The following is a 19541-nucleotide window of genomic DNA, read 5'->3' on the forward strand; positions in this document are numbered from 1 at the left end:
GCGCATTTTTTATTAACAACATTTGCGAGAGACATTTACAATAATTAACATTGAATTGAATTTAAATTAAACAAACAGCGAACTACGTCAAACATTAAACATTAAACATTTCCACTTAAATTGACACAATTGTACTTTGATATATGTTTTATCCTATGCATACACATATATGTTTCGTATATATATATATATTTAGTAGAGCTACGACAGCTGCCATTTTGTAGAAAAACTTAGTTAAATTATAGTTAAGGTCGGCGCTAGTCGAAGAGATATCGAAATACAACACTTCAAGCATGTTCCCAATTGCAATATCGCCTCAATTTCAACAAAACCTTTTTGTGACGAAATCAAAATTGGGCACATGTCGGCGCTAATCGAAGAAACATCATAACACAACATTTCAAACATGTTCCCAATTGCAATTTCGCCTTTATGTCGACAAGCGAAATCGAAACTCGGAACATCTTTGCATTGAAGCTTTCGAGTTTTAAGCTAAAACTATGTAACACAAGTCTATAAAATAATCTATACATTTATAATAGAAATCACAGCGAGAATTGATTTTTTTTTTTGTAAATCTGCTCTTTGGTTTAGTTCGGTTGAAGTATTTGTTGTATTATACATAGTTTTAGTATTTCAAAATTTAGTGTTGATTTCAGCAACATTGAGACGTACACAAATACATACACACACACACACACACACACACACACACATTCACTCAATTAAATACACACACACATATATATATATATATAATACTAACATACACATAAAGCGCGTTAACAGTTTTAGTTTTAGTTTTGAACTTATTCAATTTCTCAAATAAGCGCAGTTCCCAATTACGAATTCACCTTCAATTGAAACTAGTTCGAAAAACTTAAAAACTAAACTTTTTAATTGAGAATTGTCTATATCGTAACTTGGAACTGTTTCACATAAATATTTGTTACTTGAATCTATTTGCATTTTAGTTTTTCAAATTGACTGGAATAGCTGCAACATATATCTGCATTGTTCGATATATGTATGTAACAGAGCTTAGTAGTTTACATACCCTGTAAATTGAGTTTAAATTCAGTTGTTTCACTTCTCTAGGCTGCCCGCTGTCTAAGACTACAATAGGAACCAGACTTCCACCCTTAACTCTAGCCTATGGCAACAGCAAAGGTTTTTCGTAGTGCCTAAGATCTAAAATTTTTGCAAATTCGTTTTGCTGTGATATGCAGGGTTGCCACCTGGTCGTATAAGAGCTCTTATAAGGAACAACAACAAATGCGAGATCAATACAATCGGGGGATAAAATACTGATGGGCATATATGTTAAATATATATATATATCGGGGCAGCCAATCCTCTAATCCCCCAGCCTGACAACGCCTCTGTCTCTCTGCAGACGGCCGCAATTTATACATATTTACACAAATACGTTGGGAGCTTTGGAAACCATAACCACAAACACCACCACCACCACTACCACCACCAGCGTCTATTTACGTGCTAACCTGTTGCAGCAGTCCTGCCCTGGGACTGCTGCCTCCTTGACTGCCGCTGGCGCTGCCGCTTCCCGTGCTGCTGATGAGGATCATGCTGCGGCTGTTGGGCAGCACGAAGACCTCGGTGGCCAGGCCGATGGGACTCATTGATTGTGATGTCTTGATTGGACTGCGGTTCGGCTCCAGGCTGGCCGTGCGTGGCTGCCAATCGTGCGGCTGGCCTTGACCCGCCTCTGTATCCGCATCTGGAAACGGATCCGTGTCCAAGCCAGCGGGCAGGCATTCGGCTGCCTTGCCGCCGCTCTCCAGCGTGCCGGGTGCAGTGTGCGTGGAGCTCTGACTCTCATTGGACAGCAGACGTGTTGTGGTGGTGGTCGAGCTGCTGCTGGTGGTGCAGCTGGTGGCCATGGCGCTCACCGAGCGCCGTTTGCGCTGCTGCTGTGTGAACGCGGCCGTTGTGGTCAGCGTCTCGGTCACATGGAAGCTGACGATTGTGTCCCGTTTGCGGAGCGTGGCCGTCGCGGAGCTGCTGCAGCTGACCACCTCGCCGCGCAGATTCTGCTGTTGCTTGTTGCTCAGATCCGAGAGGCTGATGTTGTTCTTTAGCAGAATCTCTAGATTCTCGATGGAGTCCTTCAATGCGCTCTTCTCATCGCGCGTGATCTCCTCTTTCAGCTCCGCCACCAGTGTTCTGGGCGGCACTGTGGGCGTGGCACAGCTTTCGACATTGCGCATAAGCGCGGGCAGCGCACCAATAGTCACCACGCTGGAGCTGTTCGAGATGCTGGGAGTAATGCCCGTGGAGCTGACATTAGTGCCGAACGAGGAGGAGATGTTGTGCTGCCGGCAGAGAGATTTGCGGCGTTGTGCGGTCAGGTTTTGCATGTTCGAGTTGAGATCAATCTCGTCGTCCTCATCATCATCATTGTTATCTTCTTCTTCCTGGTGTGGCTGTGCCTCCACAGCTGCCGTGGCTTCTATGGCTGGCGACGCCTCCGGCGTTGTCTCTGCCGGCGCCTCTTTTGCCGTCTCCTGCTCCATAGCGACTGTGGGCGCGGGCTGCTCCGGTGGCGCGGGCAGCTCCGCCTTGCCCTTAAGAAAATAGGTTATCATCGAACCCTTGCCCTTGACATTGACGCTGCCGCGGCAGGTGAGCTCGTAGCCGCGACACTCCAGCAGCTGCTGCATCTCCTGGGTCACCTGGACGCCGTGAAAAGGTGTTGATTTCATTTGGCAGCAAACAAAGTGAAAGAGAGGGGAGTGGGAAAGAGGTCGAGAGGTAGAGATAAGAAAATAAATTCAAAGTGACAAGTTCATTGGCACCGCGTACGGCAGCATTTACTTTATTCACACACACACACGCGCACACACAGACAATCAGTGGCAAAACCTGTGCTCAATATTTCATGATAAAACTCAGACCAACACCTGGCACCCTGACGCCCTAGTTTGCCACGCCCGCCCTTTCTTATCGTCTTATCCCTTGTCCGCTTAATAATTTATTTCTCTTTGCAAATTTTCATGCGCGTCGCTTTTATCGACGACGCACGGCAAATAAAATCAAAAGCTGCAGCTGTGTGTGTGCGTGTGTGTGTGTGTATACGTCATTTTATAGTCTAGTGTGTGTGTGTTTGTGCTTAAGTTTCAGTGCGTGGGCACTTTCTAATGCCCATGAAAATTGTATGAGGCGTACATGGCGTATACGCAATGCGTGCGAGTGAAGCGCAGCCTGTTGCCCATTTCGCCTGCTCCTCCTGTTGGTCAACTATTGATTAGGGGGCGTGGCTACGGCAATAGCTATTGACAAGTTGTCATTGAATACCCTGTGACTGAAAGTCGGATTTTATACGAAATGCTTGACTTGACATACTGTAAATAAGATAAATAATGAATAACGATAATGAGAATGATAATGATAATGATAATGAGAATGATAATGATAATGATAATGATAATGATAATGATAATGATAATGATAATGATAATGATAATGATAATGATAATGATAATGATAATGATAATGATAATGATAATGATAATGATAATGATAATGATAATGATAATGATAATGATAATGATAATGATAATGATAATGATAATGATAATGATAATGATAATGATAATGATAATGATAATGATAATGATGATGTGCCCGTATTGCATTTTCTTAATTATCTCATTTTAAAGCTGATTGCAGGGTATCTAATAGTCGCGCACGCACGCCTTGAGCTCTCTTGTTAATTTATTTTTTAAAGTGACACTTGACAAGTCAAGCCAAAATCCAAGAAAAAATCCGCCCCAAAAAGGTGACCCGCCGTTCATTCAACTCACCTGTATGTGATCCACCAGACCCGTGGAGTCCATGCGCGAGGCCACGTTCACAGCATTGCCCCATATATCATACTGGGGCTTGCAGGCGCCAATAACGCCCGCAACGACGGGACCAATATTAATGCCTGCAGGCAAACAAAAGAAATAAAATTCGATAAAGTTTTTCTTTTTGTTTTTAACATATTTTTTCGGCTAATGCTCACCTATGCGCAGGCGAAAGTTGTTGAAGGAATGCATGTTGACCTCCTCAATTTTGTCGAACAGCTGCAGCGCATAGTCGGCCATTGCGGTGACATGGCTAAAGTTTATCTGGTCGCAGGTGCTCGCAGTCAGGCCAGAAGCAGCCATGTATGTGGCGCCGGTGCTCTTGATTTTCTCAATGCAGCTGTTAAAATATAATCCAGGTCAGCTACTACGAAATTGATCCTAAGGTCAAACTATGACCAAAATTTTGTGAATCATGAATCAATCATGAATTGGTTCAATTTTGACTCAAGTTTGGGAGTTGGAGTCTGGGTGGGGCATTGACTAGAGACTCGGAAACGTCATGGTCATTTTTGACATGTCTTTACAACATTTAATTTACTATCTGAAAAGCTCGAAAGAGAGCAACTTAACTTACCGGAAACGTTCCTCGCTGAGCAGCTCATCGAAGTCGGCAATTATCTCATTGAGCAGCCGCAGGCATTCGACGCCCTCATTGTTGCCCTCCAGCTCCACGTAGAACTCGGAGAAATTCGGTATGCTGGCAAAGAGAATGCAAACGGAATCGCATTGCTCGTGATAAAGATCCTGGAAAGCGGTCAAATGGGAAATATTTAATTAAGCCGAGCAGAACTCTTGAAGGTTTAAAGCTTATTGGGTATTCAATCAGGCATATGATATTCGTTGAAATATAGGTGTGTCGCCTGGGCTTGTTTCGCCTGGAAGAAACAGGTGGGTCGGTATTGTCTTTTATCTCCTGTCTTCCGATTCTTTTTAGAGTTATAAAATCATTTCACCTAGTTTATTATAAGGTGTTTCCTCAGGCTAATAATAAAGCCTATCGCCTAGGAGATAGGAAACCGTTCGCCTGGAAGAATCAATCAATCAGATCGCGATTTGTTTTGTAGGTGTCGCCTTTCTATCGCATTCTTCACTTTACGACGGGAGCCCTTCTCTTGATTTCACATGGCTAATAAGGAGATGTTTCCCCTGGCTAATAGGAAAGTCTATCGCCTTGCAAAAACATGGAACACGGTCAACGCTCGTGCAAAGCAAACACAGACAGCCGTGCGGCAGGGTATTGCAGACCACACGTCGACGGTTCCCAAATGTGTGGCTGCTCATGTGATTTGGTTAAAAGTTGTTGATTGCACACTTAATGTGGCAAGTAGCACCCCCCTGGCTGCGGCACAGTGCGTGTGCCCGTTGCGCATTGAACCGTTGCAAGCCGCAACATGTATGCGGCCAGCGGGCATATGTGGCAGCAGTAAAAGTAGCATAACAAGGCGGAGGTAGAGGTGGAGGCGGAGGCGGAGGCGGAGGCTGCGCCAAAGCCAGGGGTGGGGCTGGTATATACTTATCAAACGACCTCTGCAGCTGGCCTTGTTGCTAGGCACAAAAGTTTTCAAGCTTTTAAATACATTGCAAATTGCCAGCAACCAAACATGCAACATACACACACACACGTACACAAGTATTTATACACATATATTTAATACTCACATCGAGGTGCTTTTCGCGGCTCAGAAAATGCTCAGCGACATGTACGGGCAAAATATTTTCGAGCAGTTTACGATTATAAGCCTGCAAATGCTCCATATCCTCTTTTTCCTCTGCGCGTTACGAAAGCGAACACGTGTTCCAGATATGTATGAAAAAAAAAGTCAAGAAAAAAATACGCGCAAGAAAACACAAAAAACAGGAGCGTGAAATTGAAATATCAGTTTATCAGTTAACCGAAGCGTAAGGCGTACGGCAAAAAAATTACAAAAATATACGAGCGTACAGCAGTCGGCAGTGCACGACCAAGAGATACCCTTATTACAGTGCAGAAAGTGCTCAAGAAAGGAAACTGTTTTGTAAGATAAGTTGCCTTAAATGAGTTGTCAAGGTTTTCAAGTTGTCCTTGTCTCAAGAAGGTCGAAGCTGATGATCCTATTAGTGTCTATACTAAGGCTGCCATAGCTAATGTCTTTGGTTCTTCACGGCTTGAACCGATGCAACGCCTTTTAATAAGGCTTGTGGGTTTTAGTCCAAGCTTTTCTATATCAGGCGTCTTATAATATTAAATTTATTATATTTTGACATTTTAGATTGTCTAAATTTTCAATTTTATACTCCGTTAATATATTATATATCATAAGTTGATATTCTTTTCTAGATATATACTTAGAATTTATTCTTTTACAAAGTATCTGGGCTATTGCATTTGAAATTTGACAGACAGACAAACAGACTCCACAAACCCAATATACCCGCATTAAAAACTCTGAATATAGGGCATAAAAGAGAAGCGTAAAAAAGCGCTGCATAAGCTCAGGCGCCAGTCAAACACGATTGTGATTGTTCGAGTGTATTAGTGGGCGTCTATATGTGTGGGGTGTGTGAATTCTTGCGTGTGTGTGCAAGTGCGAGTGTGTGCGAGTGTGAGTGTGTGTACTAATACTAATGGAAATCCTTTTAAACAACAGAACAAACGGAAACGCAGAAGATGAGCAGCAACGCGCTGGCATCAGCCAGCGAATGTTTCCACTGGCCCAAAGGGGGCGGAAAGTGGGCGAAAGTTGTTGTTATTGTCATACAGAAACTGTCAGTTGTAGAGTCAGTCAGTCGACTATAACTTTGCAATTGCAATTGCTAATTAGCAGGCGAAAATGTAGATGACGCCGAAACTTACCCGTTGCCTGCAGCTTCCAGATGAAGTCCAAGCGGTAGGTAGCCTCCGTTTGGTGACTGTGGAAGATCAGGGCGAGCATGAATGCAAATAGGAAGATTGAATCAATTATATAGCGCAGCAGGGCCTCCTCATTGCTAGACATAGCCAGAGCAACAATTGCAGCAGTAGACCAAGTTATTCCAGTCCATTAAAGCGCAATGCCAAGACGCAGCAGAAGTACCAGCGGGAAGAGATGGACGTGGACGTAGATATAGAGCAGGGCCCAGGCAGCAAAATGTGTAATAAGAAACAGAATGTTGTTAATGTTGTTGTTGTAGTTGTAGTGGAAGCCAAGTCTCAGCCGGTTGTCTGATAAATGAAGCCAACGCCAACTGCTAAATACAATTTTAATGCAGTTTGCGGCTGCTCTAAATGCATTTTCAGCATTTTCAGCTGTGCCAGCCAGGAAAAACCGGGAGAAGGAGAGAGGCGAGCTCAGAGGGGCAACTGCGCCAAATTATATTACAGCATAATTCGTTTTCATTCAACCGACAGAGAGAGAGAGAGAGAGAGAGAGAGAGGGAGTCGAATACTTACGCCAAGTCGGCGCTTATTTCCCTGCTGCTCATATACAAATATGAGGAGCAGGCCATGTAGCTGCCGGCGGCCAAGAGGAGCAGCAGCAGCTTCAGCAGGATGCGCAGCACTTGGTACGTGGCACAGCACATCATCGAGAGCAGCGTTAACAGCAGGAATGTCTGCAACAAGATATAATAAAAGTACAACTATCTAAATCTCTATATGTGTACACATAACAAGGCAAAGACATGGAATGCATTTCTTAAAAAGAGTGCTCTAACTGAGTTGAGCGGACTCGACTAGGAGATACTCTGTGGCCAACTGCTGGATGAGATAGTTTTATACACCGAGTGTAGTTATTTTTTCTCGTTGCCATTTTTAAAGAAAGACCTCTTAAGACTTCTGTATTTTTTGTAACAACATGGCCAAAAAGCCAGATTCGTTATCGATATTTATTGATATAGCAGAAATCATGTGACTTATCGGAGGAATATGAATATCAGCTTTAGTATCTCGAATCTTAATGGTTTAAGGGAAATCAAGTGATTTATCGAGCTCTTAAGCTCTTTTAATTAAAGAGGCATTCTCTTGAGTCTATGGGCTACACACAGACAGACGGAAAGGGTAAATTTACCCAATTATATAAACATATATACACTATAGATGCGTCCCTTCCCCTTTCTTTATAGGGTATCACAACTTACATTGTAGGCCAAATAGAAATCACAGTGTTCCTCAGGCAGCAGCTGCTGCTCTGGCTCCAGTCCCAGCTTCGTCCGTTCCAGTTCGCTGACGTTGAATTGCAGAATGAGCCATTCATTATGCAGCAGCTCCAGTTGACGCATTGATTCCTGCAGCTATAAAGAAGGCGGCGATTACAATTGGAGCCTAATTAGCAGCATGGCCAAGTCACCTGGAAATGCCATTTAACAGTGCTTCGAGTTTAACGAGGCGCCTAACACGCACTCTCAGTCACTGGCAATAAAAAAAGACGTGGCTAAATGAATAGCGAATGCGGCTCGCAAGTGCCATTAAACGTGGCCGATAAAGATACAGAGTAAGCCAAGAAATGGAGTGGCAACAGAGAGGCAGCGAGAGGGGCACAAGTTGACAACTAAATGTCAAAGCGGTGAAGGAGGCTTTGAACCAAGAGATGCGCTGCCTTGGGGGCATGTGGCAGGTAACAAGTAGCACCTAAATGGGGCACACTTCATGTATGAAACGTGGCTGGCATTTTTGTTGCCTGTCAGCCTACTCGAGTCTCCCTCCTGTTGCTTGTCGCGTTGTCTGCCCAACTTTAATGGAAAAACTTTTGTTTTGTCGCGTCCCAAAGACAACAACCACAACAACAACAAAGGCAACCGCATTGGGTTGGCTCAGGCAAACGCCCTCAAAAATTGTATTTTGAGCTACAAAACGTAAATTTCATTTTTATTATTTTGAAGTTCACTTAAATGGGCCAAGAAAAAAGAAAAATGAAGAAGAAGGCAACCTGGCAACTCGTAAGATCCGACTCTTATAGATATGGCCGCAATTTGTTGCGCGCGCAAATTATGCATAAAACAAGAAACTGGCATTTCGGGGATTTGGACATTGTTTATGTTATTATAACTAAAAGCACAACTTAAGAGCTTCATTCCCGCTTACCATGGCCGGCAACGTGGTCAAAACAATCAGCGAGACGGTGGCAAAGGCGAAGAACTGTGACAAGGTGCGATTGCTGTGAATACGCAATGAGAAGCGCTTCATCACGATGGGCAGCTGAAATAAATCAAAATATATTATAAAAGCTGGCTGAGTATCCGCGAGCTGAAGAAGACTAAAGAAACTGAAAACAAATATACGATTTAATAAGAGAATAAAGGCTTTCTTCAGCCAAATACCAAGTACTCTCTAATAAGAGTTATAAGATATAGTAGTTGGATGTTGGTAAAAATAATGTTAATGTGTAAGAGGTATGGCAAATTCTGGTAAATTCAATATTTATCAGAGTATATTTTAGGTTTTTTTTTATAAAAACTTAAGTTTCCGCCGATTATTCCCATTGCATCTATCGTATATGATTGTCAAATGCAGCCAATGTCAATTCGACTTATGTTCTGTACAAGGATATCTTTAAAGCTGAGATGAACTTAGCATCAGCAGTGGCTGCTCCCCACGAATAAATGTACCTGTACTTAATGTGTTATAAATTACCTGTCGAAATTCGCAAAAGGCTGTGCAGGGGTTGCTTGTGTGGAGAATAGACTAGAAACTATTTTGCTTACCTGCAAATTGATTTTGTGACAGGCCATCAGGAAGACCAACAAAAGCAGCAGCAGCAAAGCGCCAATGGACAGCGCCAAGCAGAGTGTGGAGCTAGAGAAGAAAGTAGTTTAAATATGGTTATGTTTTGCTCGACAGCAGCACGGATTATGCGCTACACTATGCACTTAGTGCCAACTATAAAATAATCATAAAGCACTCACGTGTCAAAAACCGCAAAGCGCATAAGTGTGGTGCCCAGCAGCACCAAGAGACTGCAGTAGAAATAAACGCAGAGCATGCGATCCGGCTCGCTGGCATACTGCGTTAAAGTACAGGGGATTAGGGTTAAATCAGGGCCAAGCGAATGGCGCTCCTCGACTCACCTTGTGCTCCAGCGCGGCGCTCTTGAAGCAGAGCAACAGCGACTGGCAGTGCTCGGCCCGCAAATGATCTATGCTCCGTGCATCGATGGCGCGCATCAAGTACTCATTGACCTCATCCTCGGGATCCTTGTGACTCTCCGAGCTGTCACCAAATCCAAATCTGCAAGGGAGAGTTATTTATTTGACGGGCTTGTTGTGGCTTCCAGCTTCAAGGCTATCTTTCTTGTCGTGGCTGTCTAAAAGTCTTGGACATTGAACATTAGGATATAACACCACTTACTTGGATGTGTGCTTCTGTGCTGTGCCATGGCCCATCATGCGCAGCTCCTTGGATATGTTGCCATTTACCTGGAGGCGATTGCGCGACTTCTTGTGCTGCAGGTTCAATGGGAAGCAGCTTGTTATGGCTGAACAACTATTATCCTTGACGATACTCACCGGCCTGTAGATATCGCCCGGCACTATCAGATATGTCTCAATCTGATGATCCTTGAGATAGGAGTTTCTATCGGCTCCCTTGCCAGCCTCCACCTCGTAATCGCCATCCAAACACTTGAGCGTCTCCTTCGTAATGTGCACGCGTCTGCAGGAGTAGACAAAATAGGGCGTTACTCACGGCAGGATTTGCCATATGGCAGGCAGAAAATGGAAAGGGACAACATGCCAACATCAGCAACATGTGGAGCTGCTTTTGGTTGCCATAACCACAGCCATTATGTGGCATTACATGCTGCACTTGCCGCTGCCACTTCCCTAGCGAGGGGATGCTGCTGAGCAAATACTTTTTAATGTTTTTTTTTTTTATAGCTGCCGCAGCGGGAAGCCGGCAGCAGCAGCTTATTATATTATCGTTTTCCAGGAGGCACGTGCCACGCGCCGTGGGGCAGCAAACTGCATAAAAGAAAAAAAAAAACAATGGCTGCGGTTGCAGCAAAACTCTGCGCCATGTTGTTGATTCTATTGATAATTACATGGCGCTTTGTTATGGATTGGCCCGCCAGTTGCCGTTTCAACTGCTGCTGCTGCTGCTGTTGCATGCGTCTTGCTGCTGCTGCTACCTAAATTGCCGCTTATCAGGCTAAGGGAATCCTCCTGTCTGCCTGCCCTGAGGCTCATTGCAGCTATTTGCTTTTAATTTCGCTTGAGACAGGACTAACAAACGAGCTGCTGCTACTGCTGCTGCTGACCCACATCAGAGCTAAAGTCGTGCCGAAACAAATTGCTGAAGTGTTGTTGAAAGTGAAGCAACTGAATCAACAGCAAGCAGCAAGTGCTGGCCAGTTAGCGTGGTGGGCGTGGCATGCAACAGCTCCATAATCGATTCGACGATTGGCAAAAGAGAGGCATGGAGAGGCCGCGACGAGACGAGCCAAGGCAAGGCAAGGCGAGGTGGGGGTGGGGTCAGGTCGGTTGACTTGCCAATAACTTGACGCCCCCACCAACCACAACACACCCACTCGCACACACACTGCGGCGGAGTATGCAAATTTGCACAACAGCAACAAAAATTACAGCTATTACAACCATTAGAGCCACACATTGCAATCGCTTCGAAGCAGCGACACTCGACCAAGTGTTGAGAGGTTAAAGTTCCTTTCAAATGCAAACAGCCAAACGAAGCGACAGGAGCGGAATAGGGAAACAACGGGCGCCCTTTAAAGACTTGATAAAACATGAATAAGTTTTATTTCTTGAGAAAACAAAGCTCAAGGTTGTAGTTCATAAGGAAAGCTCTGCAAGTTCTTTGCAAAAGCAGGCAGAAGATTTCAAGGTCAAAAGATTATATTGAGGAAGATAAGAGAAGAGCTGAGTTCTTTAAGAGAATTCAATAATTAGAATTGAGAGAGTTAATGAATTAATTAATTAATACGAGCTACGGGCAAGGCTGGGGTGTACTCGCTTGTATCCTAAATTTCCCACCCTCATAACTTGGTCAAATCTCATCCGATTTTCATGAAGTTTGGTTTTTTCTTCAAGGTTTGACTTCTAGATAAACTTTGCATTTAAATCTGACAACATGTTTTTTGGTGCAAATTTCATGTTAAATATTACCCTCCGAATTCCATATAGACATGGGTCAAAATTTCCCACCCTCATAACTTGGTCAAATCTCATCCGATTTTCACAAAGTTTGGTTTTTTCTTCAAGGTTTGACTTCTAGATAAGCTTTGCATTTAAATATGGCAACACATTTTTTGGGCCAAATTCATGTCAAATATTACCCTACGAATTCCATATAGACATGGGTCAAAATTTCCCACCCTCATAACTTGGTCAAATCTCATCCGATTTTCACGAAGTTTGGTTTTTTCTTCAAGATTTGACTTCTAGATAAACTTTGCATTTAAATCTGACAACATGTTTTTTGGCCCAAATTCATGTCAAATATTACTCTCCGAATCCCATATAGACATGAGTCAAAATGTGCCACCCTCATAACTCGGTTAATTCTCATCCGATTTTCGCGAGCATTGGTTTTATCTTCAAGATTTGACTTCTAGATAAAATTTGCATTTAAATCTGGCAACATCTTTTTTGGCCCTAATTTATATTAAATATTACCTTCGGGATTCCATATAGACATTGGTCAAAATTTGGCATAAAAATAACTAGGTCGAATCTCATCCAATTTTCACTATGTTTGGCTTTTTCGCCATGGTTTGGCCTCCAGATCAATTTGGCATTTATTATCTGGCAACATTATTCTTAGCCAAAAATCAAAGAATATTATGATCATCAAATCTAGTATTCAGTTTCAAAGAATATAAGGATCCTAATTTTGAATAGAAAATAAAGGGAACCTCTCATCGATCAAATACAGATATAAGAATAAGAAAAAATAAAATAGGTAATAAAGTGCAGCTTAAACGAAGTCCGCTCCTGTTGAAACCTACGAGCTGAAATTTCTGTGGCTGGGGCAAACCGAAAGTTGCCTTTAATTGCACGACACTCACATAGAAGAGGACAAGGGCTTTCAGAGCGGAAATGAGACAAACTTGTCAGCGGCTTGCAAGTAAAAGTTTTTGGCCCTCGAATGGATTGTGGGTGGTGCACTCGGCGGAGTAGAGCCACGCGATAAGGACTCAACTGCTTTTCATTGCATACTTGTCGGCGAGCATATCAAAGCGGGTCAAAAACATAATTCTCAGCTGTCGTAAAGTGGCACACGTCGACCACAAGCCACAAGCCACAAACCACCAAAGTGACCAGCGACCAGCAAGGGCTTCACTTCTCTCACAGCGCACGAAAATAATCAAGCGAAATGTGTTTGGCCAAAGACAGAGCCAAGACATTGGGTATAATGTGTCATTGGGTCTGTCTTTCGTTGGGGCTTAGACGGCTCAAAGAGAAAATCCGTAAAGGGCTCAACTTTGAAGTGGTTGCCGGCCATTGTCCAACTTCGGCTGACACTAAGTAATTAACAGGCACTATTTTGTTGCCATTAGCTGGCGAGTGAAGGGTCATCGATACTTACCCGGGTATGCCGCCGCTCTCCATATGATTGGCCAGTGTGACGTCGTTGGACCAAACATCGAACTGCCACTTGACCAGGCCCAGTACGCCGCAGTGTACCCGTCCCGTATGGATGCCCACACGCATGTTCACATTCACGGCCATTACCTCGCGCACCAGCCTGACAGAAGAGAGTGCAAGAGAGAGGGGAGAAGGGTAAAGGTAGTAAAAAGAGGAGGCATAACAAAAGCCACACACACACACACACACACACAACACAAAGCCACAGAACATTGTGTGTGTTGGTTGTGTTGTATTTTGTATTCTGTTCTGTTGCTATACTCACGCTATAGCGTCAATCATATCGAGTCCCATCTCAACAGCACAGTGTGCATGATCCGGCCTGGGCTCGGGCAGACCGGAAACGCAATAATAACAATCGCCCAGCAGCTTAATGCGCAGACAATGATGTTCAGCAGCCAATCGATCAAAGCTGCAATAAAGTAACGAGAGTAGGGGTTGGAGTTGGGGATTGGGATTGGGTTTGGTAGTAAAACACATTAAACAATGAACTGTTCAGCTAAACTGAAGATAAACCATAAATCAACTAAAAACTTAGCTTAAACTTACTGCAATTTTGTCGACAAATATTTAATATTTATTAATAAAATTACCAAACTATTCGACTTTGCGTATTTCAACTATTCAATTAAAAAGTTGTTAAAGCTAAGCTTATAGCATGAAAAGTTTTAATAAACCTTGCAACTTTTTATTAATAACAACTAATTAAATATTTGTCTGCATATTTCTGAATGTTGGAAATAGTTTGCTGCGGGATTTAAACACCTGTTTAAGCTGCAGCTCAAAGCAATCACCTGTGCAGCTAATTTATTGGTATTTTTGTTGCCTAATCCGTTAACACACCGTTTTTTGGGCTACTCAATAAGGTAAATGTTCGTCCTTGCACACAATAAATACCAGGAAATGGTTATTGTGCGCCCACTCATTGCCAATGGGAATCAATAAAGTGCCTGACAAACACCCGGCCAAAATTCAAGCTGGAGGTCTATCTTTGCTGGCGCTGCGCCCTAAGCTGGCTCTAACCAGCCAGGCGGCACTCGAATGTGCAATTAATTTGTGCCAGAATGTGCCTCTGTTTCAACCGGCATCACCATTTGTTAGACTGTTTGACATGGCCGGAGGCCAGCAAAGAGCAAAAAGCAAAAAACAAGTTGGCAGAACAACAGACACTCACACGGAGGGACAGGGCCCTGTCATTATTGGACCTGGCAATGGACTCACCGTGCAAATAGCTCGTTCAGCAGACGCACTAGTTCCTCCGCCGTGCACTGATCCGACAGGCTGGTGAAACCGCAAATGTCCGCAAAGAGAATGCTAGAAAGAAAAAAAAAATGGTAAGGCAAATAAAAAAAGAGTGGGCCAGAGTTCAAATAAAGTGCAAATATTACAGTTTGCAACTGTTGTTGGAGTCAAGCATAGTTTGTCGTAGTTGAGTGTGGGTGTATGTGTATATCTGTGTGTGTGTGTGTGTGTGTGTGTGTGTGTGTGTGTGTGTGTTTGTGTGTCTGTATTGCGCCCAAGGAATTCTTTAATGTATTCAACTGGCAGCCAGAGTCGCATTTTTGGGCGAAACTTTCTATTTAAAACGTGCAAGGGTTTTGAGTTTGACTTTTATGGGAAATTTGTTGAAATCCTTGCGCCAGCCAAAACGACGACAGTTCCTTTGAGAGCTGCTTAGGCGGCACAGCGCGTAATTTAATACTGAAAATGCGACCGAGGGGAGGGCTAAACACAGCGAACAGGTGCGCCCTCAAGTATGCTTTATGTTGAGTGTAACTGCTGTGCGTGTGTAATTGTGTGTGTGCAAGTGTGTGCGGGTGTGAGCGTGTGTAATTGTGTGTGTGACAGTTGGTAATGTGCAGTTGTTGCTTGACATCTGTACAGTAAAGTCTTCATTATGCGAACAGATATTTGCCGGGCGAAAATTCCCTGAAACGGACATGCAACCTTCTAACGGAAAAATATATACGTTGAATTTATAATCCGAAAGGCAAGCTAGAAATGTTTAAAATAATCAAAAATAGTCCACATTTTTAACTAATAAAAATTTTTTAGAAAATTTAGAATTGAACTGTGAACAATTTTAAATATTAATAAACATACATTTCTATGAATGTTGCCATTTCTTAGACAACTCTTTAAAGCATCTTCTCTGTACGCTGCGACGTTCGCTAAATAGATACTTTACTGTACTACATACAAATTCAATGGTCGGGTTACGCACACCCAGATACGCGCGAGCCAAGCATATTTATTGACTTTGCATGCAAATAAATTTATACACAGACACAAGCTGAAAGAGACACTCGTTTTGCACACACACACACACACACACATAAACACAAACGAATACAATCACAAATACACACACGCACACCCACCTGACATTCTCGTGTCGCTGTATGTAAATCTTATGAAACTGTGTGTCACGTGGCTGGCCCGCAATGTCGTCCTTCATCTCCATGGCAACGTGCCGCGGCAGCACCGACAGCAGCAATCGCTCCTGCAACATTAAGGATAACAGCATGTGAGTGCGTCACACACACACACACACACACACACACACACACACTTACAAACACATACACAGATACATAGGGGTGAACGGGGTGTGTGTGCGTTTGGCTAAGTAACAGTCAAAAGGCGCCTCCAAATTATGCTCTGCCAAATGCGCGAAGCCCGCCTGCGGGAGTTTGCCTTTTGGCGGGCGGGCCTTGGGGCAACAAGTGACTGCCACGCGTCAGCGCCTCTAAAGCTGTCGCAGATTCTTTTGCCAGTTGGCAGCTGCCAACTGCCGGCTGCCTGCCACGCTTTGATGCAGCCATTTTTTAGCCGGATGCTTTGTGATTGGCACAAACTCTTTGGCGGGCTTTGCTTTGTTGACTGGGTGGCCTTTTGATGTCCTTTTGTCCGTTTTGATGTCCTTTGACTCACCTGCTGTTGATTTTCGCGCTGCGTACGCAAACGCGCCTCAATGCACTGCCGCGTCTCAATGAAGGCCTTGCGCTGCGCCTTCTCCTTCGGCCAGTGCGTATAGATGCCCGTCAGATTGGCCAGCATCAGGGCGATGCAGGTGCACAGCAGCTGTGAGAAAGAGGGGGAGCAGGGGCGGGGGTAGGGCAGAGAAATTTTAATAGCATTAAGGCATTAGTGTCCATATCAATGTCAGCGAGAGCACAATAAAAGCCCAGTTGCGGGGCAACACACACAACACACACATACACACAGAGGGAGGCGCAATTTTATTCAATTTTGCGGCAATTTAATTTCATTTATTTATACTTTTTCACCTGCACTCTGTACAGGTGTGTGTGTGTGTGTGTGTGTGTGAAATAAATTGCGTGAGCATTTTATGCGAATTTATTGTCACGTGCCGCACTTTCGAACCATTAAAGCGCTCGGTGAGCAATCGCTTTAATGTTTTCGGCAAATGTCACGCCCATTCACGCATATGCCTGCGGTTTTCACAGAACCTGTTGATGGATGTGCTGTCCGTGCGGGTTGATTTGTGGCAACCACAAATAACAATTGCAACAGTTTCAATTTACCTCTTGCCACTGCAGTGTCAGCTCCTGCTGCAGCTCCAGCTGCTTATCCTGTTCCGTGTACTGTGTGTGCAGGCAGGTGTACAGGTGCGTGCCACTGAGCAGCATGCCACCGATGAGCGATTCACGCAAACGCAGCGGCAACATCGTGTATGTCATGTAGATGAGCACAATGCAACAGGCGCTGCCATTAAACGATTTGCTGCAAAAATGAGCGACACTTAAATTTAGTCAAACACAAAGCCCCCAATTCCCAAACTGAGTTCCCTTCTTATTATTATACCCTTGCAGAGGAAATGATCAACTTTTGTCACGAAATGTCACAACGGTAGAAATTGTTAATTATTTTTGCCTCTTTTTATGCCCTGAACCAATTATATTTTTTGTCAAGATATCTCGATTAAGTCGGAGTGTGAAAACAATTGCTCAAAAACTAATTTGTATAGTTATAAAAAACATTTATATTCAAGGTATATAAAACAGTTCTAAGCATTTACAGTTTTAAGTTCGACATTTTTCAGCTATAGTATACTTCTAAAAATTAGGAAAAGTTTTTAAAAATCGGACTACTACATCGCAGGACTCTTATATGTAAAAGTTATCTTCTTTTCAAGGGAACATTTAGAACTTTACTCTTCTCCGAACATATCTGCGAAGACCTTTTCAAATCGGACCACAGTCTCAAATAGTTCGCATAGGAACATTCTTTAGGAAATTAAGCCTTTGTATAAAAACACTTTTAAGTACTCTGTCAGTCTCTCTGTTGTTGCCTTAATGCAAGGGCATTAAATCTTCGGCTTGCCTGAAGCTTATTTTTTTCTTCCTATTTGCCCATTGTATTTGCTGGCTGAGAGCCCGCTGCTTGGCTTTGTTGTTGTGTTCTATTTTTGGCCTAAACGCAATTAGCGTGCCGCAGCTGATGGCATGATTAATTCTCGCTGCCAGGCAACAGCTGTGAGAAGGCTCAGCTTCTCTGAACCCATCTCCCTTACAAACCTGGGCTGCACGGCATAGCTAACAGCTATTTCAATGGCCAGAAACGTGCCCAAAATGACGTACGAGACGAGCACGAGAAATATTTCATTCATAGCCGGCTTGGACAGCATGCACAACAGGACTGCAACAAGAAAAAATATATGAAATTGAAAATCAGGGAGAGAAATATGAGAAACCAGCAGCAATTAAAAGCAAATGCAGCACAATTGCCAACAATTTGTGGCACAAACTGTGTGCTCGGAGCACTCACATGCATAGACAATGCCGCAGATTAGCATCACAATGAGAAAAACCAGGACAGACTCATCGATGCGCGTTATCAGCGAGTAGACCACATGCGAGTAATTCAATGAAGTGTCGAAATTATCAGCCAAACCAAACAGTCCAGATTCTGTCTGCGCCTCCTCCTGCTCCTGCTCCTGCTTCGTGCCGTTGGCATCGCCATCAAACAGCGTCAGTTTGGGCACTTCATCACGTGCCTGGCGGCTGCCAGAGAAGGACAAACGTCGGCGGATTTCGTTGTTGTTGCGCTCCTCCGTAAAGCGTTTAACGCCATCATCTCCATCATCATCAACAATGGCAACAGCATCCACATAGGCCGCATTCAGTCGGTCAATGTCAGCGAACAGTTGCTGCGCGGCACGTTTGTATCTGAAATGGGGACAGTTGCAGACGTAGGGTAATGGTAAATCGAAGTCAATACAAAAACACATATGAATGATGCGGACGGGTGCAACCGGCTGCATGGTACTCCTTTAGACTCAAATAGCAGCTAAAAACGAGCTACACGCGAAATTGTTTAAGATATATTCGATTTTCGAGTTGTTTCATGCTAGCTTAAGTGGATATATATATGTATATATATAGCAGACGGACGTACAAGTCAAATATACCCTAAAGCCCACTTTGTAAACAGAGTATAACAATTGGTATAGGCATATCAATAAGCTTGACATACGCTTAGCACACACACTATCCATCTTGATAAATATGAAAATAAATCGAAAACGAAATCGAAATGGAAATTCCTTAACTCAAGCGCGGTCCAACCATCGCGCGACTTTATTGATGTATTTGTGGACTTGTTTATTGCTTTAGCCGCAAACACGCACACACACGCACACACACACACGCTCACACACACAAACACGGACAACAAATATTTTGCTAGCCCTTTTGTGTGTTTATGTTGCCAATTTTTTGTCTTGCAGGCGAATTGTTGAATTCTAATTTTAACTTCAAAAACAATTTACAGCGGCAAGCGGAAAAGCATAGCATACTTTTACGGGCACCCTGCGTTCACTGATTGAATTTGGCGGCTTGACGGGCACACAAACACAGGCCTACGCATTGGCCAATGGGGCGTATGCGTAATGCGTGCTGTAAAACAGCGCCTGGACAGGCAACCAGTTTGCCAGTTGCCAGTTGCCTGTTGTTTGCATAACTCGCCTGTCAAAACGTCAAACTCAACCACTAACTCAATACACAGGCACAGTTCCTGTTGCCACTTGTCAAGGAGCCCGCACCCAGTGCTGCGACTGGTTATTAGTGTTGCCAACATTTAACTAGC

The 19541-nt window shown here is 43.7% G+C and overlaps 1 protein-coding gene across 2 annotated transcripts in view; it reads right to left on the minus strand.

Annotated features, from left to right (window-relative positions):
* Positions 1-7: 7 nt before the first annotated feature.
* LOC6623977 (adenylate cyclase type 6) overlaps positions 8-19541 on the minus strand; it is a 38333-nt gene continuing 18799 nt past the window's right edge. The window contains exons 8-29 of one of the 2 annotated variants that reach the window (XM_032435069.2): positions 18222-18622; positions 17972-18092; positions 16979-17177; positions 16365-16514; positions 15812-15933; positions 14652-14744; positions 13696-13842; positions 13372-13530; positions 10335-10479; positions 10177-10271; positions 9897-10056; positions 9735-9832; positions 9534-9624; positions 8914-9027; positions 7971-8123; positions 7285-7445; positions 6709-6842; positions 5535-5644; positions 4450-4619; positions 4031-4212; positions 3828-3952; positions 8-2696 (exon numbers count right to left, since the gene is read on the minus strand). In XM_032435069.2, coding sequence (XP_032290960.1) covers positions 1494-2696; positions 3828-3952; positions 4031-4212; positions 4450-4619; positions 5535-5644; positions 6709-6842; positions 7285-7445; positions 7971-8123; positions 8914-9027; positions 9534-9624; positions 9735-9832; positions 9897-10056; positions 10177-10271; positions 10335-10479; positions 13372-13530; positions 13696-13842; positions 14652-14744; positions 15812-15933; positions 16365-16514; positions 16979-17177; positions 17972-18092; positions 18222-18622 — 4333 coding nt within the window. In that variant the 3' untranslated portion in view covers positions 8-1493. Of the gene's footprint in view, positions 2697-3827; positions 3953-4030; positions 4213-4449; positions 4620-5534; positions 5645-6708; positions 6843-7284; positions 7446-7970; positions 8124-8913; positions 9028-9533; positions 9625-9734; positions 9833-9896; positions 10057-10176; positions 10272-10334; positions 10480-13371; positions 13531-13695; positions 13843-14651; positions 14745-15811; positions 15934-16364; positions 16515-16978; positions 17178-17971; positions 18093-18221; positions 18623-19541 lie in introns of those variants that run through there. The other variant, XR_004303727.2, reaches the window with a different exon arrangement.

This window comes from Drosophila virilis, chromosome 3 (assembly GCF_030788295.1).
Source record: "Drosophila virilis strain 15010-1051.87 chromosome 3, Dvir_AGI_RSII-ME, whole genome shotgun sequence".
NCBI lineage: Eukaryota > Metazoa > Arthropoda > Insecta > Diptera > Drosophilidae > Drosophila > Drosophila virilis.